This window comes from Exophiala mesophila (assembly GCF_000836275.1).
Source record: "Exophiala mesophila strain CBS 40295 unplaced genomic scaffold supercont1.1, whole genome shotgun sequence".
In the NCBI taxonomy this organism is placed as follows: domain Eukaryota; kingdom Fungi; phylum Ascomycota; class Eurotiomycetes; order Chaetothyriales; family Herpotrichiellaceae; genus Exophiala; species Exophiala mesophila.
In genome coordinates this window covers 5,046,900-5,069,774 of record NW_015622504.1, presented here as the reverse complement: position 1 = coordinate 5,069,774, position 22,875 = coordinate 5,046,900, and the positions used below count along the sequence as shown (strand labels likewise).

At 49.4% G+C, this 22,875-nt stretch overlaps 10 protein-coding genes and 1 non-coding gene across 11 annotated transcripts; 6 read left to right on the top strand and 5 right to left on the bottom strand.

Moving 5' to 3' along the window:
• Window positions 1-1,160: 1,160 nt before the first annotated feature.
• On the top strand, window positions 1,161-2,292 carry PV10_01618 (uncharacterized protein; the record flags this gene model as incomplete). The annotated part of the gene is made up of 2 exons (XM_016365842.1): window positions 1,161-1,166; window positions 1,228-2,292. 2 exons carry the CDS (start codon window positions 1,161-1,163, stop codon window positions 2,290-2,292), a joined length of 1,071 nt encoding a protein of 356 aa, XP_016229491.1.
• Window positions 2,293-2,853: 561 nt separating this feature from the next.
• PV10_01617 (uncharacterized protein) lies at window positions 2,854-5,247 on the top strand. The gene is made up of 2 exons (XM_016365841.1): window positions 2,854-3,184; window positions 3,271-5,247. Exons 1-2 carry the CDS (start codon window positions 3,128-3,130, stop codon window positions 5,137-5,139), a joined length of 1,926 nt encoding a protein of 641 aa, XP_016229490.1. The 5' UTR covers window positions 2,854-3,127; the 3' UTR covers window positions 5,140-5,247.
• A 91-nt stretch (window positions 5,248-5,338) lies between these two features.
• PV10_01616 (uncharacterized protein) lies at window positions 5,339-6,815 on the bottom strand. The gene is made up of 6 exons (XM_016365840.1): window positions 6,579-6,815; window positions 6,360-6,380; window positions 6,252-6,262; window positions 6,058-6,174; window positions 5,926-5,968; window positions 5,339-5,828 (listed from the first exon to the last, which is right to left on the bottom strand). Exons 1-6 carry the CDS (start codon window positions 6,626-6,628, stop codon window positions 5,384-5,386), a joined length of 687 nt encoding a protein of 228 aa, XP_016229489.1. The 5' UTR covers window positions 6,629-6,815; the 3' UTR covers window positions 5,339-5,383.
• Window positions 6,816-7,192: 377 nt separating this feature from the next.
• Window positions 7,193-9,179, bottom strand: PV10_01615 (uncharacterized protein). The gene has a single exon (XM_016365839.1). It carries the CDS (start codon window positions 8,957-8,959, stop codon window positions 7,841-7,843), a length of 1,119 nt encoding a protein of 372 aa, XP_016229488.1. The 5' UTR covers window positions 8,960-9,179; the 3' UTR covers window positions 7,193-7,840.
• Window positions 9,180-11,885: 2,706 nt separating this feature from the next.
• Window positions 11,886-14,987, bottom strand: PV10_01614 (uncharacterized protein). Its single transcript, XM_016365838.1, has one exon. The coding sequence runs from the start codon at window positions 14,856-14,858 to the stop codon at window positions 12,723-12,725; it is 2,136 nt and encodes a 711-aa protein (XP_016229487.1). The 5' UTR covers window positions 14,859-14,987; the 3' UTR covers window positions 11,886-12,722.
• Window positions 14,988-15,578: 591 nt separating this feature from the next.
• PV10_01613 (uncharacterized protein) lies at window positions 15,579-16,019 on the top strand (the record flags this gene model as incomplete). The annotated part of the gene is made up of 1 exon (XM_016365837.1): window positions 15,579-16,019. The coding sequence occupies one exon, from the start codon at window positions 15,579-15,581 to the stop codon at window positions 16,017-16,019; it is 441 nt and encodes a 146-aa protein (XP_016229486.1).
• A 236-nt stretch (window positions 16,020-16,255) lies between these two features.
• Window positions 16,256-16,371, top strand: PV10_01612. The gene has a single exon (XR_001622112.1). It is a non-coding gene; the product is annotated as a 5S ribosomal RNA (ribosomal RNA).
• Window positions 16,268-17,440, bottom strand: PV10_01611 (uncharacterized protein). The gene has a single exon (XM_016365836.1). It carries the CDS (start codon window positions 17,339-17,341, stop codon window positions 16,505-16,507), a length of 837 nt encoding a protein of 278 aa, XP_016229485.1. The 5' UTR covers window positions 17,342-17,440; the 3' UTR covers window positions 16,268-16,504.
• An 886-nt stretch (window positions 17,441-18,326) lies between these two features.
• PV10_01610 (uncharacterized protein) lies at window positions 18,327-18,848 on the top strand (the record flags this gene model as incomplete). Its single annotated transcript, XM_016365835.1, has 1 exon — window positions 18,327-18,848. The coding sequence occupies one exon, from the start codon at window positions 18,327-18,329 to the stop codon at window positions 18,846-18,848; it is 522 nt and encodes a 173-aa protein (XP_016229484.1).
• A 396-nt stretch (window positions 18,849-19,244) lies between these two features.
• PV10_01609 (uncharacterized protein) lies at window positions 19,245-21,687 on the top strand (the record flags this gene model as incomplete). The annotated part of the gene is made up of 2 exons (XM_016365834.1): window positions 19,245-19,734; window positions 20,552-21,687. 2 exons carry the CDS (start codon window positions 19,245-19,247, stop codon window positions 21,685-21,687), a joined length of 1,626 nt encoding a protein of 541 aa, XP_016229483.1.
• PV10_01608 (uncharacterized protein) lies at window positions 20,623-22,843 on the bottom strand. The gene is made up of 3 exons (XM_016365833.1): window positions 22,665-22,843; window positions 22,612-22,614; window positions 20,623-22,563 (listed from the first exon to the last, which is right to left on the bottom strand). The coding sequence occupies exons 1-3, from the start codon at window positions 22,701-22,703 to the stop codon at window positions 21,919-21,921; spliced, it is 687 nt and encodes a 228-aa protein (XP_016229482.1). The 5' UTR covers window positions 22,704-22,843; the 3' UTR covers window positions 20,623-21,918.
• Window positions 22,844-22,875: the final 32 nt, after the last annotated feature.

Below are 22,875 nucleotides of genomic sequence, written 5' to 3'. Positions count from 1 at the left end.
TTGCGCGTCAGCACCAACCTCTTTCCCAATTTCCATGACTCCGCGGGCCAAGGTCCGCAAATGCACTACGACACATTGCCACATTGAACCTTCAAACGCCTTCGATATCCGACTGAGCAAGTTGGCAACTGATCAATTGACTTTTCGGTGCTTTGCAGGTGACCGAGACCGCATTGAGAGACACTGGTTTGATTTAAAAGAAGGCGTTTCACGATACGATGAGGCAAAGAATGAAGCATTGGGAGGCGTTGGGTGAATGATACGTTGTATACATGGACTTTGCAAACAGAGTCTCATAGTACTGTTGGCACTACCAGCAGATTGTATCATGTATGATCAGACGAAGTGATGAACACATCATGCAATCAGACATTCGTCATGTCCTCTTACGAGGTCCATGGCACAAGCCTGACAATCATTCCGCTCCCATCAAGGTGATCGTCTACCCAATTCAGTGACATGACATGGTCTGCATTGCACATGTTTCACCATGCGCGTGGATGAATCTCGATCCTGGATTTGCAGGCTGACATGAACAACTGGCACGAGTGCCCACCGCAAAAGCTTCGTGCGGCCCGTCTATCCAATTTCAATGGCCATACGCTCTCAGCCAGGTCAGATGGCAACGAAACAAAGACGCGTCGTTCGCGAGTACCAAACCAATCCTCATGACAGGTGTGATCATCATGGTTGATGATTGGACACTGTTGGGATCACCTGCCCCACAAGATCCGAGCTCACGCTAAACCGCATTTGGGGGCGCAGTTGTCGCAACCTGAACTCCAACCTCACGAACTCCTCCCGAGGCCAACTTCATCTCATCTCATCTTCATCACAATCGACCAGAACAGCATGGCATACCATCATTCGGACATTGCCTGCTAGACGTGTATCGTCTGGCTCCATCAATCGCCCAAGAGCTGTCTCTGCAGCCAGCTTGGATATCTCTCGGTCAGCGATCGCTCAGCTCACTCAGGCCACCAAGTTACATCTTCTCAAAGAACTTCCATCGCCCCACGCCTTCGATCGCGTCTCTACCTTGCGCCTTACAGAATCGCCCTCTTTTGTCGCGTTCAACCAATTCCCATACCAATAAACCCCGGAAATCGGGCGATGCATCGATATTGACAGAGTGACTCATTCAACACGATAGCGCAACCATGAAGGTATGTTCTAGCAGAGGGCCTGTACAGTCTTGTGGACACATGAATTGACACTGTTGTCTAGTTTGTACCCAACGCGGATCTGGGGACAGTGACCTCGGCGTTGACTTTCTCCACACCCGATCTCCACGTGCTTGGTGGATGCGACCTTTATACGACCAAAGCAGCGGGCGGAGATAAGAAACTATACAAGAACATTGAAAATGGGTTGGAAGCACAATACAAATCCAATCTGCAGTTCTCGCATTCTCTTTCACCACCCCAAGCACACCTGATGGCCTCGAGTCTCAATCTCTCGAGGAGCAGTCCATTTGGAAATATGGGAATGATCAGCTCGAGAAGAACGTATGCTTACCTTATTGCGACATTGAATGCGAGTCATCCAGATTATGATTTCTCGCACATGTTACGACCGACCGACTTCAAACGCGAACGTAGTCTGAAGGCTGTGATGAACAATCTCGACTCGACTTTGTACAACTTGCGACCCAGGACGCGCGACCCGTTTGCTGAGGCCTCATCTGCATCGCCAGAGACTACTTTTCTGCCGACCAGTTCACCGCAGTGGGGTCCAGGAATGTGGAGGTTGATTGACAATCAAATGTCCTTGCGAGACTGCAGCATATATCGATACGCTCCTGAAGATTTTGATCCATTTGAGGATGACGATGAAGGCTCGCTATGGTCCATCAACTACTTTTTCTTCAACAAGGCAAGAAAACGCGTCTGCTACTTATATCTCCGAGGCGTGAGCATCCTATCGGATGGCGTTAGTGATGGCCTTCGAACGCCTATGAAGTCCAAGAGATTTGCCGAAGAAGAGTCTGATGGCTGGGTCACGCCCGACATGGGTGCCCGCAAGAGAGCAAAGTATTGGCTCGGCAATCGGCATGGGATTCAAGTCGGCGACGAAGGTGACATGGAAATGCCATCAATAGAAGCAATGAGCGACGAAGCATTTAGGGGAGAAAGGCAAGACAGCGAGATGTTTTCACCTCCTCTACGACCAGTGGTGGATGATCAAGACAATTACGTTTTGAGTGACGAAGAAGTGAGGAGCGGACGCAGTGTGAGCAAGAGCACAGCTCGAGGACTCAGCGAGGAGGTTGTGGGACCCATGGACGTTTAAGGTGATTTCGGATTGAAACAGTTCAGCTTTGATGACCTGGAGTGGCAATTTTGAATTTGACAGGAGTCGGCGTTTCGGTGTACTATTAAAGATACCCAGAATGACAGGCGTTCCGAAAGCCGGTGGGAGCGGCTTTACTGGAACATTCTGAAGCTAGGGCATCAGATTTGCACGATATTTTGGGTTATGGAATTGGATCGCACAGCAAGGAATTACGGTGGGGAGGAAATGGGATGTGTTGGCATGGAGGGCAGTGGTTGTATACCACATGCATGTACTTGTTCGAGGTCCACAGTCGTGGCGAAAGCCTACCACAATCCTTATTGGACATGATCCTAGGAGTATAATGCTTCACCGAGGATCTGTATAATATCTCTGGACTGATTCTTCGAATGGAAACTATGAAACCAAAATTCGCAGGCTCGTGAAGGGCAGAGATGATATTCCATAAACACGTGCTTGCAGCATGTCCATGAACTCGTCTTATTGGCTGAAGTCAACGTCAGATCGCGTTCTCCAAATAAAGTGCAGGTGCCATGTCTTCCCAGTAGCGAATACACACCACGTTTCCTCAAATTGCATTGTTTTACGTCGACTCAACTCACCCAATACACCAGTAATTGATTTCTGGTTCGAAACTACCTCTGGTGAAGTCATTCAATCACGTCACAGCCAACCCTGCTCAAGATTGCATCAACCCTCTCCTTTGGGGTAGCAGCGAGGCCAGCAGGGAGAGAGGCGACTGCGATTCAGCAAAATATCCTCTCGACCCTAAAGAGATTGACAGACATCACTGAGGCTTGCGAGGACTTGACGCAGGATACCCAATTTCGCCATGGGTGAAAAAGAAGACAAGGAGAAGGCGGAAAAGCTAGCGGCCGCAAAGAAGAGAGTGGGTACCGACTTCTACATTACGGCCTTTTGAAGCGTGGGATTCATGTTGGAAGTGGATTGAAACTGATATATCTACTTTTCTAGGTCGCACAACTGCAGAAAAAGAAGAAAGCCGGTACTGGTTCCACCGCAGCCGCCGAGAAGTCGACCAAAGGTTCCAAAACTAAGAAGGAAGACGGCTCAAAGAACGAAGAGCCCGAAACCGCCGAAGGCGATCTTGACGAAGCCGACCAATCCAAAGAGAAAGAAGATACCGAGAATAAAACTGAGGATGCTCCTGTCGAAGGAGAGACAGTCGACCCTGATGAAGCGGCTTTCAACGATGTGATCAAGAATGCTGGGGCACCTGGCAACACAGAGTCAACCCTTGAATCGCCTTCGGGTACCTCTCCTCCGTCAGCAGACCAGGAAACCTCAGGGTCGTCTTCTACAAACCCCACCCACCGCCCTGCTCGTCAGCCCAGCATCAGTATCCAAAGCAAGATTCGCAGTACAAGTTTCCGAGATGTTGGGGGAGCTTTAAGCCCAGGGCTGGCTACTCAGACTGAACATTTGCGGGTTGAAGAGCTTGAAAGAGAGAACAAACGCCTAGCCAAGGAAGCGGAGGACCACGAGAAGAGATGGCGCCGGATGGAAGAAGAGTTGGAAGAATTGAGAGAGCAAAACGTTGAAAAGTCATTAGACGCCACTGGCGATTCGGCAGTTGGTGAAGCCGACACAGGATCGAGCGGAGAAATAGCCAGACTTAAAGCGGAAATCGAAACCTTGAAAAGACGAGGCAGTACGATCAGGAGGGGGAGCACACAACAAAACGATGGTGATCTCGAAGCCTTGAAATCTCAAGTCGAAAGCAAAGACTCCACCATTGCCGACATGCAGCTCGAAATTTCCCGACTGAGAGGACAATTGTCAAGTCAAACAGAGGGCTGTGAAACACATGGAGAACAGATCTCTGCGTTGCAGACATCCCTCTCAACAACAGAACAGAAACTCAAAGCTCTCGAAAATGAACTTCAAGACACCAAGAAAGCACTGTCCAAGGCCAGTGAAAAGGCAGTTCGAGAAGGCACCGAACGCACGAGTAAAGATACCAAGTTGCGGAATCTAGAACGGGAGCTCCTAGACATGACCTCAGAGCGCGACGAGGCCAAAAAGAAAGCCGAGCAGCTTGAGAAGAAAATCGAAGCGATGAACAAAGTCCACCGCGAAGCCGAAGCTCGTAACGCCGCCAAACTCTCCACAGCCGAGGCAGCTGTCCGTGATGTACCAGCTCTACGCGCAAAACTCGAGAAGAGCCAGTCGGAGAATCAACGATTAAGGGAGAAGCACAAGAGAGTGATGAGTGGTAGTGGTGGAGATGAAGGACTCGATGAGCTCGAAGACGAGGAGAGACAGAAGTTGGAACGCAAGATAAGAGACCTTGAGGGTCAAGTGTTTGAGCTTCAAAGAGGAGTGTGGCGCGACAAGCGGACTCAGCTACAACCCCCAGGCGACGAATCAAGGACGTCCTTGGATCCTGGTGCACACGAGGACTTTGACGAGGTCGATCTCTCAGGCTCTGGCGACAAGAGTCGGCGGAGGAGTTTCGCTCAGCAATCATATGGTTATGGCCAGTCACAGCAGCAGACTCGACACTCAGGGTTTACCCAAGTTCTGAACTCGGGCCTTGCAGCATTTAGAGCGAGCACCACATCTCCAGACTCACAAGGTCGGCATGGACAGACCACTCGGCCTAGAAACGACTCGTTGTTGGAAGAATTTGATGGTGATGATGCCTTTGACGAGTATGCATTTGCGCAGGCACAGCGAGAGGAAGAGGCAAGGAAGATGGTCGAACATGTTCGAGAGGTCAAGAAGGGTTTGAAGGGATGGGTTGGATGGAGGTTGGATCTTGTAGATTCTCGGAGAACAGGTGGTGGCGGCATGGGATTCGGTGAGGTATTCGATATATGATCACTATCATCTATCAGAGCCAGGGCTTGATAGGATTGGATAGGATGTCCAGTGTATGAACATGTAGCATGCTATCAATAGCCATCAAAGGCTAACCTCACAATCGAAGATACTGAAGCAGAAGGTTGGCTTCGTTTCATTGTGCTGCCAACCCTTCGTTGGGCAAATCGAATGGACACAGGATAAATAAAAGAAAGAACTTCCATGCACTCCGTCTCCAGGACACCCATCTAATCAAGTCTACCTACTTACTCTCCTTAACAATACTCATCAAAGCCTTCTCATACTCCTCCACCTCCTTCGCACCCACCAGCGTAATATCCCTCCTCTTACCCTCGAAGATAACCGTGGGCACCGAATCCACCGCATTCATATTCTGCTCACGAATCAGATCACGAACCGTACTCATTCCCTCGTCACGCTGCTCCACAATAATATATCTAGCTTCATTCTCTGGAATTCCCGCGTCAGCCGCAGCTTTGAGAAGTGTCTCGTCCGTGGATGGATGTTGCTCATTCTCGAAGAATTGTGAGTATAGTGATGAAATCATCTTGTCTGCTGTTTCGGGACCGCGTGTTTCTTGAAAATGTTGGATTACTCGGTGGGCGTCGAGGGTGTTGCCGACAGTGCCGTGGAATTTGAATGATATCCCGGCGGTTTTGCCGTACGCGGTCATGAGGGCCATGTACCTGTTTACATGCGTAGATTGGGTTAATGTTGGGAAGTGAGTGAGTCGAGGGGAGTATGGTGGACGGGGAAGAGGGATTGTCATAGTGGGAAGCATACATTTTCATCTTATCTTCCGAGTTTCCATATCGTGATTTCTTGTCTGTTGACCATAATCATGCCCATCGAGATCAGCTATTGCTCGCCTTTTGGATATATTCTTTTTATATGTCCACGTAGGGCATCACTCACACCATTCATATTTATCTTCGCCTTCCTTGGTGGCTCCCGGATATAACTGGTACGGGAAGTATTTGACTGTGAAAGTCACGTCTTTGGCTTGATCCGATTCACGGAATCTTCGGAGCGCTAAATGGATGTCAGGACATGGACCTCAAAAGCCAGGATATGGCGGAATTTGAATTTGAACTTGAGCTCACACTCACCTTCATCAAGTCTAGAGATGGGGGGCGGACAGATCGTGTCAGTCAGCGACACTAGAGAGTGCGACACGGCAGGTTGTCCATGTCATGTTCAGCAGGTTGTAAGCTCACCTTTTCTTAGCCAGATACGTCCTGCAGGATCAGCAAAATTCATTAGCCTTGTGATATAAAGTTGTAGCAACCGGTGTAAATAGTCATAAGCTGGGATCGCCTCGGGCCATGGAAACACCCATACACCATCGATTATGTAATGCGGTGGTACAGTTCCTTTCAATGACCTCCTCCTACTTAACGGGAAATTTGAGGATTGAAGTGTCGGAAGTATCTTACCATGGACATATCGTATCCAACGTGAACGAGATCTGTGATTCGTACGGCATACTGTCTTATTATTCGTCCAACGGATTATTCAGTGTTGGCGTTTGGAGGTAGAATACAGTATAAATTCAATGGATGGGTATGGGTCCAGCGTAAGCAAAATACAACCGAGAGCGTTATATTTGTCCTTTTCTTTCGAAGTCACCAAGTCAGAATACACGATGGAGTCGGTTTGAAGGCGGATTTGCGGATTGGGGCTTGATTGGTAAGTCGGAATCCCACCGTACATCCTCTCCGCATCTCGCAATGAACTTGCTGCCCGGATGGATGGAAGGGAATTTCTCCTGTTGGTGACAGGAGGATAGAAACTTCACATTACACCACCACCACCAGCACCACCAAAATGATTGTTAGAGAGCAGCTCACTCTACATTTCATCTATGTGATCATACTACAATCCCTAACCTAGGTACTTTGGTTTATTCACCTGAGAGCATCGATTCGGGCGAGTTTCTCATATAATGCGTGAATCTGTGGTCGGTACGAGAAAGATTAAAAGCATCAAAACAAACAGCCGAAAGACAAGAACGGACAAGAAAGACGGTGAGGAGAGATCCTTGAAAAGATATTTTGAAATGTTTTTGGTCTTATTTGGCAGCTTGTCGAATTTCGAGATTCTAAAGCTATACTAAACTAAAGTAGTACTAGTTAAAAGGAGCGCGAGTCGAGAGACTTCGCTGCCCTTGTGCCATGCCATGCCACGCGCCAACCTTCTGTTGGTTGACAGCGATGCGTGGGCGATTTATATCCAAAAGCCAAATTCTATATCATACAAATGTGATGCCAGAGTCGAGCTGCTGAGATCACACTAGAATGCCTGCCATTTCCAGTTTCCTTCCCCCTTTGCCTTCATTGTCGTTGGTTGTGTTTGTTTCTTCCTAATAGTCTTTTTGTCGGGTCCATCCTCCCAAAAAATCCTCCCAGTTCCAGCTGCGTGGAATAGGGGGGTTGGACTCATGCTAAAGGAGTGATCATGAGTCTCGTCGTCGAGTGTTGTTGTTGTGTGTTCGTTTCACGGTCATTAGCGCTTTGATTGATAAATCAAATTCAAAAATCTCCCCAAAAATTGGGGGTCGGTGTTTTGTGACACATATTCTCTTTGCGGGAGATATGGTCTCCGATGCCATGGGAGATGGGATCGGGTGGAAGAATTGAATGTAGAATGCTGGGGTGGAAAAAGACGAAGGTCGGCCAGAGATCTGCGAGGAACTCGTCTACAGAAGAGCCACGACAACAATGGCGGCGGCGGCACCGGCCATCTTGTAGTTTCCTGACACAGCCGTGGCAGCTCCAGTGAAAGTTGCTGGAGAGGCAGTTGTTGTAATTGGGTGAGGAGTAGTTGAGTGGAAAGTCGTGGTTGGGGTTGGCTGTGGCTCAGGCTGAACGGTAGTCACTGGCTCTGGCTCAGGTGTGGTGCTGGACCAGTCCTCCCATTTCTTGGTAGTAGAGGTTGCCGGCACTGGAGCAATGGTGGTTGGAGCAGTGGTTGTTGGAGCAGGCTCCGAAGACCAGTCTCCCCAAGTGTGAGTTGGCTCAACAGGGACTGGGGACACGGTTGGCTCAGGCTCAGCAGAGGTCCAATCAGCCCAGGTGTGAGTAGGTTCAACTGGGATGGGGGAGACAGTTGGCGCGGGCTCCGCAGAAGACCAATCCTCCCATTTGGTGGTGGAAGTTTCGATTGGAGCGGGCTCGGGAGCCACGGTAGAAGACCAGTCTGACCAATGGCCAGTCTCGGTAGGAGCTGGAGTGGGGTTAGTGGTCGTCTCAATCGGAGATGGAGAAGGTATGGGAGAGGTTGAGGTCCAATCGGACCATTTCGAATGTGTTGATGTCTCGGTAGGGGCTGGGGAAATCGATGATGAAGGTACTGAAGACCAGTCTTCCCACTGGGAATGGGTTGAGGTCTCTGTGGGAGCAGGGGAAATTGATGAAGAAGGTACTGACGACCAGTCTTCCCATTGGGAATGGGTTGAGGTCTCTGTAGGGGCAGGGGAAATAGATGATGATGGTTCTGATGACCAGTCCTGCCAGTGCTGAGACGTGGTAGAAGTCTCGACTGGAGCAGGAGATGGAGAAGGGGTTGTCGTCGTGATAGGTGCAGGTGTAGGTGCAGGAGTGCTGGTCTCTTCCCAGTTTTGCCACTGACCTCCTTGTTTCCAGTCTCCCCATCCGCCATTTCCACCAGGGCCACCAGAGCCACCACCTCGGCCACCACCGAAGCCGCCACCGTTGCCCCATCCTCCACGTCCACCGCCAAAACCGCCGTTGTCATCTCCGCCGCCAGGTGCGGCAACAACAATGGCTGCAAGCCCGAGAACGATTGCGGACTTCATGTTGAAATATATGTCTTGACTTGAGGTGTGATTGGTAACGAATAGTGGTCAAGTACTTTGTAATAGGTTGGAACAAAGACTCAAAGACCAGAATTTGGGTTGGATGTCTGAGCTTTATTCAACTTCAAGTGAGAGACTTGTGATAGTGAGTGAAGACTGATAGCGAAGGATGATGGAAAAGGAAACGTGAGCAAAGGAAATTGAAGGGATTCAAATACCCATAAGGGGGACAGGACGTCATGCAAAGAAGAGAGGTTGACATGTCCATCATGTGTGACTGGGCAAGGCCCATTCGTTAGTCAATGGATAAGGGGTGGCAGGTTGTTCAATAGTGAAGAGCCACCATCGACATCAGGCAGCTCCGGGCGTCTGTGTCTACTGAGGACCGCCTTCTGTGGAGAGGATAGAAAAGGGGACCGGACCAGGCTGAAGGGAGCACGATGCGTGTAAGTGGAACTCACGGGCGACTTTGAGCACAGTATAGAAGGCTGGCCGACAGCAGGCGCCGCCGCACGGTTCAGGGATGGCACCCATGCGGAGCGGAAAAGTTGGCTGATGTGTGCCTGGCGGAGAAGCTGTCGTTGACATGAAGCGAATGAGAGAACGGGCACGGACGGCCCAGGATCTGAAACGCGACCAACCTCGCCAAGGTCGGTCAGCAAAGGCTGGATGGGTCGGTTGGCGGCGCGATGCAGGGGTGGCGCAGAAAAGTCAAAAGGTCTAATCGACCCTGGTAAACCCACATAAGCTCTACGCCTGGGCCGGATGAAGAGCTTGGCTGGGGTGTGCCACGCCTCTAAGGCGCCGACAATGGCGCCATCAACGTCGATTCCACGACCAATAAAGTTCCCCAGCCCATTGTTTGGATTTTTGGTGGCTTGAACCCGTACCAGCCTTGGAAGTTTGATCACGCTATGGCCACATGGAGTGGTAGACGAAGAGACCGTCTCTCATTGTTACCGAAAAGAATGACGTGAAGCTGTAAGGAAAGAGACCAGTGAGATGGTCCGTCCTGACTAGAGACCATCAAGTGCAGGCGAAAAGCAAGTATTTGTTGGCTGGATTTGATGGAAACCTGAGTAACAATGTCTCACTGAATGATGCACAAGAATTGCTTGATTGTTGGATCGTACTATGGTCAGGCCAGTCGATGGGTACCTTCATGCTACCGACGAAGTGGACATCTAATCGCAGATGAATGGATAGTTCCAGAACAAAACACGATACGAGCAATTTGGTGTTGAATAGAGAAGGCTCTTCAGAATGAGCATACTGTCAAACATTCCTGCCACCAGGACTGATCTCGGTGGCCTTGTACGTGAATACACTCGTGTTCGAAAAAGTATGACCAAGATGCATGATTGCCGGTCTGCCAGGTCATGTCGGTTGTTTTTGCGGACGTTACACAACGAGTTGAATTCCAAACAGCGATGGTGGAGGCGACTTTCTTCGCCTTGATCGTGATCAGGTCAACTCGTAATCAAGAGTTGCAACGAACGGCCAAGACAGCAAACACTTACTGTTTGTTGAATTGTTTGCTTCTAGTCTTGGAACGGTGGACTGGATTCTGGCATTCGACACGGATCTGGAAGCTGGAGTTTCTCCACATCCTCCCAAACAAAAGTTAACTGAGGCGAGGGGCCAAGTCCCATACCTTGAGGCCTTCAGTTAGTGACGCGTTGACCAGACACGGACCCATAGGTAGAGTTGGAAGCGAAAACCAACCCGGATGACGAGCCGGCCATTTCCAAGTACCACAGATGGTCAAATCATGATAAGGTGACCATCTGGTGAGCCAGTCTGGGGGGTTCGCATGGCCGAGGGACAGTAGCGCCCAAGAAGAGAAGCCGGATGGATCTCCGCCTTAATGGATAAGCCTGAAGTGGCCGAATGACCCCTGACCTCTCTGAACGCTAAGCAAAGTCCCCATGTTGGATTCTTTAAGGACAGAATTAAGGAATGGCTGGATCGGATCTGCACCGATGCGGGGTATTAGAACTGTGCCTATGTCGTCTACTGCACAATGTGCATCTTTCTAGCTGCAGAATCGATCAAAGAGTCCAGTCATTGAACGTGGTTGAAAGTCGAGAGAAGCATCTCTGCTGTCAGTCAAGAAGTGATAATCATCCCCAAAACCGGTTCTGAATATAGATTCCCACCCCAAGTGCTTGCATGATCTCGATCTTAGAGCCCCATCGAGTGACAATCAAAACTCACATCGACATTCGCCTTGAGTTGAATCGAGCCGCCTCCGGTGGGTGAAAAACTTTTGTTGGATTTTTTTGGCGAATGTGACAACGGCCCATGCTTACGACAACGCACTGACATGCTGTATGTACGAGCTGATGGCTCACTTAAGGTTGTTTCAGTGTGAATCTTGAAACAGAGTCCCGTATTTTTTTTTTGGAGAATTCGAGTGTGCCAATCGCAAGGTGTCGGCTCACTCCGTGCGGTGAGCCTCAAAGAGAAGTCCGTCGCTATTATTGTTGGAATCCTTCGCCTGGGGTGGCGGTACCGCGTCCTCGCGTGTCCTTTGGCCAAAATCCCTAGACTGAGTACTCTTTTGGGAAAAAGGAAGAGGCCCGTCAAGTGGGTTGACACAAAAGGGGCACCTTTCACGTGGGGCCGACCTCGCACGGCGAATGTACATACAATGCAGCAGAAGAACTTCTCGTAGCAACCTGGGGGCGATAACAGACCCAAGTGGACTGATCTTGCGAGCCCTGGATTTGACTGAGATGTACTTCCCGAGTCGACTTTTACTATTCTCTGTTTACGAAGCCCTTTCTATCTAAAATTGCATGTGAAAAGGGTGTAGGAATGTCCTATACTCCTATGGAAAGATAGGGGTAATTTCATCACGTGCGCTCCGGTCACGGGACCTGTTCGCCCCAAAAGCCCCCCCTCCCAATGATGGTTGTTTACTGTGGCTTCAATTTGGATGCGCAGATTCCTTCGGCCGAAGTGCGAATATATCCTTGTACATGGAGAATTGATTAGATACAATGACTAGCTATGAAAGAAGAAACCATATCAAGATCCTTGTAGATGATACTCCTTCTCGCTTCTCCAGCTCCAAGTCTCACGAGAATGGACGAAAGCATCTCACTCAGGTAGTCTTTCAAACTTGACGTAGAGAGACGTCAAAGCTACCAGGTGTCCCAGTTGGCAGAAGACACGCGCCACTTAGTTTAGCTGGTGGCTAGCAACGTGGCTGGGCCAACACAAGCCAGTTGCTTGTCTCCTAAGGTGCACGGACAGGTTGTAGGCTCAAGCGACGTGTGCGGAGGGGTTGGTGACGCGCTGATACCACGTCAGGACCACTGACATGTTCGTCACGCCCCAAGCACAGACCGAACGAGGCTGTGTTTGTAGTTGCAGGGCTGGACGCTTGTGTCAGGGCAGAGCCTCCCGAATTCGCAGGAGGGGGCATTGTGGGACGGCGCCGTTGCGCTCGTGAGCTCGATGCACAGCATCATTGACATAATCTGGCAGTTCCATCTTGATAGCTTCAGATTTCGTGGGGGCAGGTCACAATCTGCTTCTCCCCACGCAAGTTTTGATGGATTCGGGGGAACGCCCGGCGAATCTTAGGGGAAAATACCACCACTTCCCAGCTGGCCAACAAACACCCATATGACAAGACTTCGTCAAGATGTGAGCCACGTGCTGCAAGTGGTCTTGCAGATGATCTCCTCCTGAAGATCACTTGTCGTAAAGAAGACGAGTGTGCATAAATTTCAGGCATTCATCATCCTCTCCTTCAAGGCGTCACACTCGGTTCTGCGACCACGTTATCATTAGAGCCCTCTTTGTTGCCCTTGATGGAATTCACAAATTCTTTGGCCCAGGCCTTGGCTTTCTCAAGCCCTTCATGGATGAAGCTCCACCAGCTGGATTTTGCTTCGGGTCCTCCAGATGCGCCACTAGTATCATCATCTTTTGCTCCTGCTGCTATTGAGGATGGGCGTGCATCTGCCGGGTCGCCTTGAGAGGGAACTGCGGATGGACTGGCAGTTGTGTAAGCGGCAGGTGTGCTGGATCCTACTCCATCAGGAGCATCCACCGGATCAGCCGGGGATTCGAGTTCTGGCGCGTCAAAATCGCTATGGAGTCCGATCGTTTTCAGAGGAAGCTGAAGTGTTCCGTTGTTAGGATGAGGGACCACCCCAAGCGAATGACAAACAATATTGTAGACCTCAATGTTTTGAAAGACGGGCACTCTGCTGTTGGGATGGTGGGGGAAAGCCGGTCCACGGGCGACGAAGATGGCCCTCATTAGCGGATGTTCATGATCATAACCATGTAATCCTTTGGGGACGTACTCCTTGCCGTTCGCTTTGGCCTCGGCGACGTCAAAGTCTGGTCTCTCGACAATGGCCCATCCCGTCTTGGGGACAATCCATAGTGGTGCGATTCGGTCATTGTTGGAGAAATGATAACGTGCTGGCATCGTTTCACGGGTGTAGACATCAAAGGCATCGGACTTCCTGGCCTCGTTGACCAACTGTTCGTGGAGAAGTGGGACATCCCTTTCAGGGTTCTTCAGCCGCAATCCCCGTAATGGCCAGCCGTCAATGTGGTCCACCAAAGACATGTCGATTAAATCATCCAATTGAACAAGACGATCCACCGAAGTGGTGGCCATCCCATGATCCGAAACGATGACTAGATTGACAATCTCGGTCAGGTTGCGTGCGAAGAGAGCCTCCACAAGTAGAGTGAGCATGCTGTCAACATCCGCGATCGTTGCTCGGATTTCGGTACTATTCGGGCCGTATTTGTGACCATCGGCGTCGACGTTGGGAACATAAGCAGCGATGAATTGAGGCCTTTTATCCGCCTCAGGAGCAGCCTCATCGTCGTCACCTGGAAGATCGAGCCAATGGACAATTCGATCAACCTTGCGTGTCAGCTCCTCGGAGCCATTGTATTTGTCCAAGTAGGTTGGCTCGACGTCGGGGATATGTGCTTCAGATCCTGGCCACATGTGGATGGCGGAGCGGACCTTTTGATGCTCAGCTGTGACCCAGAGGGGCTCGGCACCCCACCACTTGGGCTGCATTGACACACCGAGGTTGGTGTAATAGAATTCTTCGTCAAAAGACGGGTCCCAAAATTGATTGCTGACAATCCCATGGCTTTCCGGGTACAGACCAGTTACCAAGGTAAAATGATTAGGAAAAGTGACGGACGGAAAAGATGGCAAAAGGTACTGTGGAGACACTCCACTGGCTATGAAGGCACTGAGGGCAGGTGTGATCTTGCGGTTGAGAAAGTCGGCACGGAAACCGTCCAGAGAGATCAGAATAGTGGTTGGCCGGAAGATATGGGTGCCATTGGAAGTCTTGTTCAGGCGATGGATGGTCGGCTTGAGGGTGTACTTGTGAGAAGCTTTAAATGCTCCGTATAGCAGTCCGAGAAACAAGGCAATTATGGCGAGATATATGACAGCAAGGCGACCTCTGTGCTTCTTGACAGGGAGGTCTCTGTCCCATTGAGTGTTCTTGATATCGATCGAGTCGCTATCGGACTGGGAACTGGTGTCTTTGAAACCCCCTTCCATCTCAAACATCATATCCATATCTTGCGAGCCACTTCTTGACCCTCGGCTCTTTTTCTGTCGCGTTCTCCTGCTGCCACTGCTGCCATCAGCGCGGGGTCCGGCACGAGCAAAGAGGGATTTGGCCGTTTCGAATCGGCTTGGTTTGTGGAGGAGTCTCTCATGCTCTTGTGTCTCGTCCAAGATCTCTCGATCGTCGTCGTCTACTATATCTGCATCTCCGAGTGAGCCTTCATCGTCGCTTTCAGGTGCAAATGTAGGCTTGTCGCCGTCCACAGGCGGCGCATCTTTGTCGTAGTGCTTCTCGGACAGGAGGCCTTCACGATCTCCTGCCATTGTGAGATGGTCGCAACGAGTGATAAGGTTTGGAGAAAAGGTGTCTAAAGGATCATAATGAAGAGGAAAGTGATATTATGGGTGTCTCGACACACTGGCCGCCTTGCGTGTCCACGTCCAACGTCAGACTGTTGAGGTTGAGAAGTTCGACGTCTGAAGATAGGGCGCAGTTTCCCAAACAAAATCACATGGCTGAATCTCGGATTGAGAATGTTATGTAAGCAGCCAATAATATCATAGGAACGACAAAGCGACGAGACCCACAACATCTGGGTCTCAATGCATACAACATTATGTGTTGCTCGATACCTACCACTCAATCACATGGGTTGTGGTTGTAATTTGCCATGCCTATATGTGTCAATATCATTATCTTGCAACTCAGGCGAGTCAAAGTCTCTCCATTTTCGTTTACAGACAGTGCGGTAGTTGGCTGCAGATGCAGCGCTACAACAAAAGCCACTTGAGTCTCTGTACGGTACTTAATCACCGACAAACGATTGCGATTGCGAGACAAACATCAGCAATGACTGAGCTATACAGAATATAGTGTCACAGATGTAGTATGACTTGCATCGGTGGCTTTGTCATTGCTATTCATGGCAAACGTGCATGCAGTTATCTAGAATATAAATTTGAGCTCTTATGCTGTCCAAGCCACTTCCATCGATATTCACAATACGCCAGACTATAGAAAATAGTGCTAAATACATCACAGCAATGACCGTCGACCGTGCAATCTTCGACAAGCTAAAAGAATTGGCCAATGAAGGAGGCGTCACGCTAGAAGAACGGTTTGATTACCATTGGGCCAACACGACCGAATATTTTGCCTGGAGAGTAGAGCCTCCGTTGCCCGAATGGAAGAACGATCCCCTATTTAAGCCGAATGCAGCAGTTGGAAGGGGAGTGATTCGACTACAGGGGAATTTACCGCATATCTGGTGGAACCTGGGAGACGTTGCCCAGATCCAAGCTGGTAATGCTCCACATCGCCTGATCCTGAGCTGGCGAAAGCTGGATGCGATTGGCTACATCAGAGTCCCTTATACGTCGGGAGTGAAGTCAGGATGGCATATCTCACAGCGACATACGCCCTATTGGATTGAGATGACGACCACTATAAGGGACGGAAAGCAGTACGTTAAGTTTTTGACGTGATGTTGAACTTGGGGAGTTATCGAACAAGGAATCACAATGTTATGTGGTTTCAACTTTCAACTTTTGGCGTTAGGCCAATTAGCAAGTTATGGTGTTATGTGTATGCTTAGTTGCACACCACCTAGGTGCCTCTAGGGCCCTTTGAAGAGGTACTTAGGGAGAGCTTACGGAGTATACAAGGCACACGGATGATTGTAGTGTCTATATATCCTGAATCTACTCAACTCCTTTCGCAATCGACCATAGGATGTGGAGAACAGGGCTTCCCGTTCGCTCAGCCATACTTAAGCCACATGCCGGTCAGTTAGTACTAAAGTGGGTGACCATTTGGGAATCCTGGCTGTTGATTGTTTTTGTTTTTTTGCTGGACTACTAAAATCTGTTTGTGGGGCGAAGGAAGATTTGTCCCTCCACTAGTTTTTATATTTTTGTGTCCTGGGTTTTCCCACGTGCTTTCACTCACACTAAAGGGTTCGAAGAAACGCTCAACGATGAAATACTGGCTTATTTTCAACCCAATCTCGGTCCCTGACACAGTACCAGCTCTCTGCCTGCTGTGAGTCGTCTTCGTCTCCGTTGTTTTGATTCAAGCTTGCGTAGAGACTGAAGCCATGTCTCTCAAGAGTTTCCAGCATCTTGAGAAACAATTGACGAGTAGTCATTGTTTCTTCAGCCATTGCTTTCCAGGGATGCCCAGTGCACCTGAACTCGTACATGTTGTTCTGCTGGTCCTTGAGTTGTCCGTCTAGGAACAAGTTCATCCTCTGCAGAACGCCAGTGAAACCCGCGATAACCTCCTGAGGAGCTCCAATCAACCGAAGACGGTCCTTTCGATTGAAACTTATTGCGATCCATTCGCTTGGAGGCGGTGGCGTGAGTTGCTTCCGAAAGAACATTGTGTCTTGGTCATATTCGTTTTTACTGATGTTCGTACTAACCATCAAAATCCATCCTCTGGAGAACAGTTGGGCGAGTATCTCCCGCATTACGATGCGAGAGGGTGTCTTTTCGCTACTTGAATTCCCAGTCCACGGATTTCCATTGAGTTTGAACTCGTGGGAGTTGTTGACAATTCTTTCATCTTGGATGCCTTTGGGCCAGAAACGTTGGATGACGGTACGAACTCCCTCAATCTCGTCGAGCGGAAACTGCAGGAGCCGGATGCGGTCGGTTCGGTGAAGAGATACCGAAGCAAATGATGTGCTGAATGGCGGAAATTCGGGAGGCTGAGTTGATGCCTCGAAAGTTGGAGGTGCGTTTGGACCATCCGGTGTCTCCCTCACCACCTTTGACGATTGTGACTTGCCAAATAATTTACCCATCTTGGGATGCGGGATTAAAACAATTGTCGTATGATATGAACCAGACGGTACTTAGAAATTGTTATAAGTATTTCCGTGTGATCGTGTTCCTGGCTGTCGTTTGGGATAAAGTCAAGAATAAAATGGTTGCCTTGCCTGAGGCTGCTATAAATGGATTCGAGGTCGATTACTGGCGTCACTGCCGAAACTTTACCTGGAGCCTGGCGATCATCTGGGGATCGCCAATTCCCAGTCCGCAATCTCTAAAAGAATCTTCTTGTCTGCTCAAAGGTCGTCACACGAATCATGTGGAGGGTCTGACATCAGTCCTCGGCGACAATGGTATTGTCAGATTGAGAGGTGAGTGTGCATAGGGCGTCACTATCTAGAGACCAGGAGCTGTATTCCTGGTCTCTATACTCTACACTAGAAGACCGAGAGATACTATGTGTGCTCTACAGTCTGCCGTATTTCCTTGGCGTGATGCTCGTGGCCACCATCATCGCTCCTTTCCCAGCTGTCAAATTATGCTGACTCCGTGTGGGTGTCTCTCGCGAGGAAAATTGGGAGTAGAGAGCCATTTGTATAGAATCACTAATTGAGATGTACGCCTTTTGTGGTCTGTAGATGATCTCCAGCGGTGCCGAAGGTCGCAAACCCCTACAAGCACGAGCGTCACATATGAAAACGGTCTGTGATACTCTGTTCGCTGTGCCTTACTTCGAGCCGAGTCTAGTCGCAAGTTTACCCTCTGAGGTTGCCAAACTCGGGTTTGTGTGACACGAACAGAACAAGGATAAGTATCGATGTCGCCTTCACGCTTTGCGGCAATTGCCATTCAAGCATATTGCACTTTCCATGTGTGAGTCGATTGACGTTTGAGTATGACACTCGTGGATAAGGCGCAAAGATTTATCTATAAATTGATATCGCGGACCTCCTTTTATTCCTGTTTTGAGACCATGTACTTTCAGAACACATTTTCTTACAAAGGAAATACACCACAATGGCGGATAATTCGTCCGAAATTCAAATTGTGTTGATCGTCAAGGGTCTTAATTTTGACTACCATGAATGTTATCTCGAAACTCTTATCCATCGTTCGCCCCGCGATCCCACCGGTACCTGGGCCATGGCGGAAATCGTATCGAAGGCTCGAAAAGATGACCAGCCGGAGGAAGTGATCGAGCTCCCCATACATGATGTGAGGGTGAATCCGAGCCTGGCTGAACGTGGTATTCGCTATGTACTGAATTGGGAACTACTGGCCCGAGACGGCATTACGAGTCGAACTATAAACAAAAAGGGTGACCGACAGTGGTATTCGCGAGACATGAGGATTATCTTCCGCTCTTTTTATGTCAATGAGAGTACACAGGAAGTGGCCATGCTTCCCCCCAAGGAGTCTGTTGTTGTCAACTTCCCACATGGGGAAGCACCTATCAGCCCGGAAGAGCATGAAGAATGGAACCAAGTGGCTCGAAAGCATGGTATTGATATCTCAGTTGCTCAAGGGGAACTGCTCTAATACTATGTTTGCATGGTGGACGATTGGCCAAGCAAAAGTCAGTGGATGACGCTGTATGTTTAAGTCAAGAAGACAAATCTAGTTCAGAGTGAGGCTGTCATACTGTACCAATAGATATTCTGACATGTGACACACATAGCTACAAACATATTTCCAATCAGAAACCCCCATAACGTTCTCGTTCGACAAGAGCCAACGATAAGGTGACTGGCTAGAGTGTCTTCTGCTACTCAACTGGCTGTTCTGTCCTACAAACGCATAGAAAAGACTGTCATAGAGTGACTTGATCACCGATATATAAAATGGCAGCAGAGCAGGATTCTTTTTTCTATACACAAAACATTCTCGAATCGTATAACAAATACCGAGAAATCCAACAAATCCATCGTAATCATCATGTCAGGAACAGCAGCTTCAGGATCAAATGCGACGGTCCAGGAGGAGACCCAACTAACACGATTCCCACAATGTAAGCAGACAGAGAAATGGGAACTAGAAAAAGTCGCAAGGACATCTCACTGGCGGTTGGAACTCGGCGCGCTGAGGTCGCAAGATCACATCTGCCATTCACGAGAACTGTTCGTCGAGAGTCCTACCATCCACCCGAAAGAGTATGGGACGATCTTGTTCCCCGTAATCATTCGAGCTCCCTGCCATGACGCCGGGTTCGCGGACCACTCGGTCTATATCACGGCCAAGTTTGCCCTTGAAGATGTGTTGTACGACCCCGATGCGCCGAGGAATCGTATCGCGAGCGCCCTTCTCAAGGCTCAGTGTAACGAATTTGGAAAGTTGATACGTACTCGTGATGGGGGCCATGGATTCTGCATCTTTAACGAGAATACCTATTTGCCGGTCGAGTACACCCAGGAAAATATTGTCAATAGTATGCCAGTTGTGATGAATCGTTTGCACAAGACTCATACACGAGTCAAGAATGTGAAGTAGTGACTCAGGTGAGGGAGAGAGAGGGTGTGTGTTGTGGCGCGTTTGTGTCTGTTAGTTGGCGATTTGGGCGTCTTGGTCTACGAACACAGCGGGAAGACAAATCGCCCTCGCCCCTCTTCTCGGTACATCTAGATAGCTTACATAGTTGGCTTAAATCCTAGGTCGCAGGGATTTATTGCTGGATCATCGTAGGAACACATACTTCGTGTACAGGGTCTTTTTGTCCAGGTATGTGACCTGTAAAAGGTGCGAAGCATGCTGGTGATGCATGATTCGATGAGGATAGCAACCTCAAAACATATCTGCACCATGCATCTCATTTAAGCCGTGATCAGAAGATTCTAACATGATGTGATGGGTTGACACTGAGATACCGAATGTGTTTGATCCATGTGAGGTATACAGTATTGGCTACACGTATGACTTTTCTACCAGCTCTTTTGACATGTTGCTCAGCAGGACGAGTGTTTGCCGACAATATCTAATAATTGAAGAGATGGGGGTGATATCAATCCTGGAGACTTTTTGTCAGTTGTCATGTCTGACACCATTGTTCACGGCGTTTTGTACTGAAGGCATCATAGAAGGACGTGCAAACCAGGGCATTCAGAACAGTCGGGGGTGCTTTGCAAACGGGAGCTCGCGATTTCATCTTCCTACTTAAATAACCAACTTCAGCTTAAATGCTTTTGATATATGTCCACTTTATTGATTTTTCAAAGACGCATAGACTGCAACGAAGCTTATATCACAAGTGAGGATGTCTTCAGGTCATGGGGATGTCGTTTTCGTAGACGAGAACGGCACTCTGAATATGTATATGTTCAACGAGGCGTCTAACTCAGCCGGCAGTATGCCTCCTGAGAACGGCACAGACCATCAGCACAATGACCATGGTCCGGACGAGAGATCGGAAGAGGTATTGAGAGGTGAATTTGCCGGCCCATCGGCTTCAACAGGAGTGGATTCGTTCATTTCTATCGATGAACGAGGATACCAGACTATCTACCAACGGTTGCGACTTCCTGAAGCGACACGTTCACATCGCGAAAGAGGCCTGCCTTTGTCGGACAATGGCGACATGTATCCGCCATCACAGAATCCCAGCAGTCATACCGACCCATTGGTGATGCTCGGCCCCAATCCAGGTCGTCGGTCGAGTTCAAATCGCCGAAACAATTTCCGTGTGCCAGAGTCAACGGCAAGGGCTGAGTCTCAGCAAAGCAGGCTCCCGTTGGAGGGATCCGCAATTAATGGCTGGATATTAAATGCAAAGGGATATCAACACAAATGCAATGATCATCGACTATTCCGCCAAATCCTGATCCCTAACACAACATGGTTTGAGGAAGGAACGCCATCACGTCCATACGGTACAGTGGTGCTGCCCATCTTGCCTGGAATCGGACACCAACATCCGTATCGGGTGAGCGTCATGACGCTATCGAACGTCGTTTTCACCCCGGAAGCGAAGTATTCCGAGATGAGTTGGCCGCTGCTCCGAGCTGAAGGGTTCCGCATGACTCGCATATTCGACGACATGCACCTGTTCGAATTGCCTGCCGCGTTCGCAGAGAGTGCGGTGTATGCTATTTGGCACCGTTCTCTTCCTGGTGTGCATTGGTTCTACGCCAATGAAATTCCGGGACACGGTGATAAGCTTGGAGTTTTGCTTCCGCTTTTCGCGATGGAAGAATGGAGAAGGGGTATTGTGGAGGGCAGACTTGGAACAAGCGCCGAAATGCAGGGGCCATTCGCCTGGACAGAACCAAGTGAGTGTAGAGGGTTTGGGCGTGCACTGCAAGACTCTAGTTTGAGTGACCGGTGGGAGTGGAAGTACTTTGGTTGGGTTGATGGTAGAGTTGTAGGATTGGAACCGAGGTGCTGGTAGGGGGATATGCATGAGCTTGTGTTCTGGCCGCTAGAGAAGTTGATCAAGTATCATCTGTGTCGGTTGCTGTCCTTGCTGTTCGATGTAGCGAATAAACGGACCTAGAGGGAACAAAAGATAGACAAGTAATATTTCATGTTGCACAGTTGATGGTGAACTCATGCATTTTAAGATCGCTCGCTGTGCACTTGGTGAGAACAATATTGTACATGCTTAGGAAAGGCGAAGCCATTAAAACTCGGCAGACATCCTTTCCGCGGCCTCCTTTGCTTTTCGGAGTTCGGCCTTCTCCTTGGCGATGGCGTCCCTACCAGCCTTGACTAGTTGTCGATCCTTTTCAGATTGCTCGAAAAACTCGCTGAGACGTTGCATTTGTTCGAGCTCTTCGGTGGTGGGCGCGGGCGCTTCCTTGGCGCCTGTAACTCCCTGAACAAAATCCCAGATGGTTTCCACTTGGTGACCACTTAGATTTGCTGAAAGGACTCTTTGATAACTGGATTGAGATGACTTTGTTGTAGAAGTTTCGGCCGCATGTGAGCCTGAAGTCTCGATATCTGACCAGCGCGCCTGGACCTGGGCCGCATCAGAGGATTTTGCTTGCGACTCAATAGCGGACAAGATGCCATGTTGATTGCTTGCAAAAGTCAGCTCCAAGCTTGGTTGCTCACCCACGGACTGGACCGAAATGGGGAGAGTTGGGTTGTGATATTTTAACCGCGGAAGCAGTTCCTTGATAAATATTTTGGTGCCGCGGATGGCAGCATAGCTCTCTGAAGTCTTGGGGAGGTTTGGTAAGACGACGTTGAACTTGGCTACCTGAGCCGCCGGGGGAGGAGGAAGGATGGATGCGCCTCGGCCGTGGCGGATATTGTATAGCTATCTGGTGAGTTGCTGCGCAAAGGGGTATCATCGTAGGGAGCTTACTTTCTGGCACAAGTTAGAGAGGACGATGGGTATTGAGATGAGTTGGGACTTACTGGCTGAAACGCCCGCATGCGTTTCGCTATGTTGACCATTGCGCTAGGAGAGTCGCAAGGGTGGCATGCGCCGCTGAGACAGTACGAGGTGATTTATCAAATGGTCAACTCAAGGGAGAGCCGGAAATGAACGAAGAAAAGGAATGACTGCGAATGGTGAAGATAGCAGCGGCTTGATGTCTCTGGCCAAAAAAAGCTGTGAAGTTGGAGA

Bases quoted from the DNA above. Each gene is read 5' to 3' on its own strand.
- PV10_01617 (XM_016365841.1), top strand. From the start codon at position 3,128: ATGGGTGAAAAAGAAGACAAGGAGAAGGCGGAAAAGCTAGCGGCCGCA. The intron at 3,185-3,270 runs GTGGGTACCGAC...CTACTTTTCTAG, and splicing joins TAGCGGCCGCAAAGAAGAGA to GTCGCACAACTGCAGAAAAA.
- PV10_01616 (XM_016365840.1), bottom strand. From the start codon at position 6,628: ATGCCGTACGAATCACAGATCTCGTTCACGTTGGATACGATATGTCCA. The intron at 6,381-6,578 runs GTAAGATACTTC...CTGATCCTGCAG, and splicing joins TTGGATACGATATGTCCATG to GACGTATCTGGCTAAGAAAA. The intron at 5,829-5,925 runs GTATGCTTCCCA...GCATGTAAACAG, and splicing joins TCGGAAGATAAGATGAAAAT to GTACATGGCCCTCATGACCG.
- PV10_01615 (XM_016365839.1), bottom strand. From the start codon at position 8,959: ATGAAGTCCGCAATCGTTCTCGGGCTTGCAGCCATTGTTGTTGCCGCA.
- PV10_01614 (XM_016365838.1), bottom strand. From the start codon at position 14,858: ATGGCAGGAGATCGTGAAGGCCTCCTGTCCGAGAAGCACTACGACAAA.
- PV10_01611 (XM_016365836.1), bottom strand. From the start codon at position 17,341: ATGGGTAAATTATTTGGCAAGTCACAATCGTCAAAGGTGGTGAGGGAG.
- PV10_01608 (XM_016365833.1), bottom strand. From the start codon at position 22,703: ATGGTCAACATAGCGAAACGCATGCGGGCGTTTCAGCCA.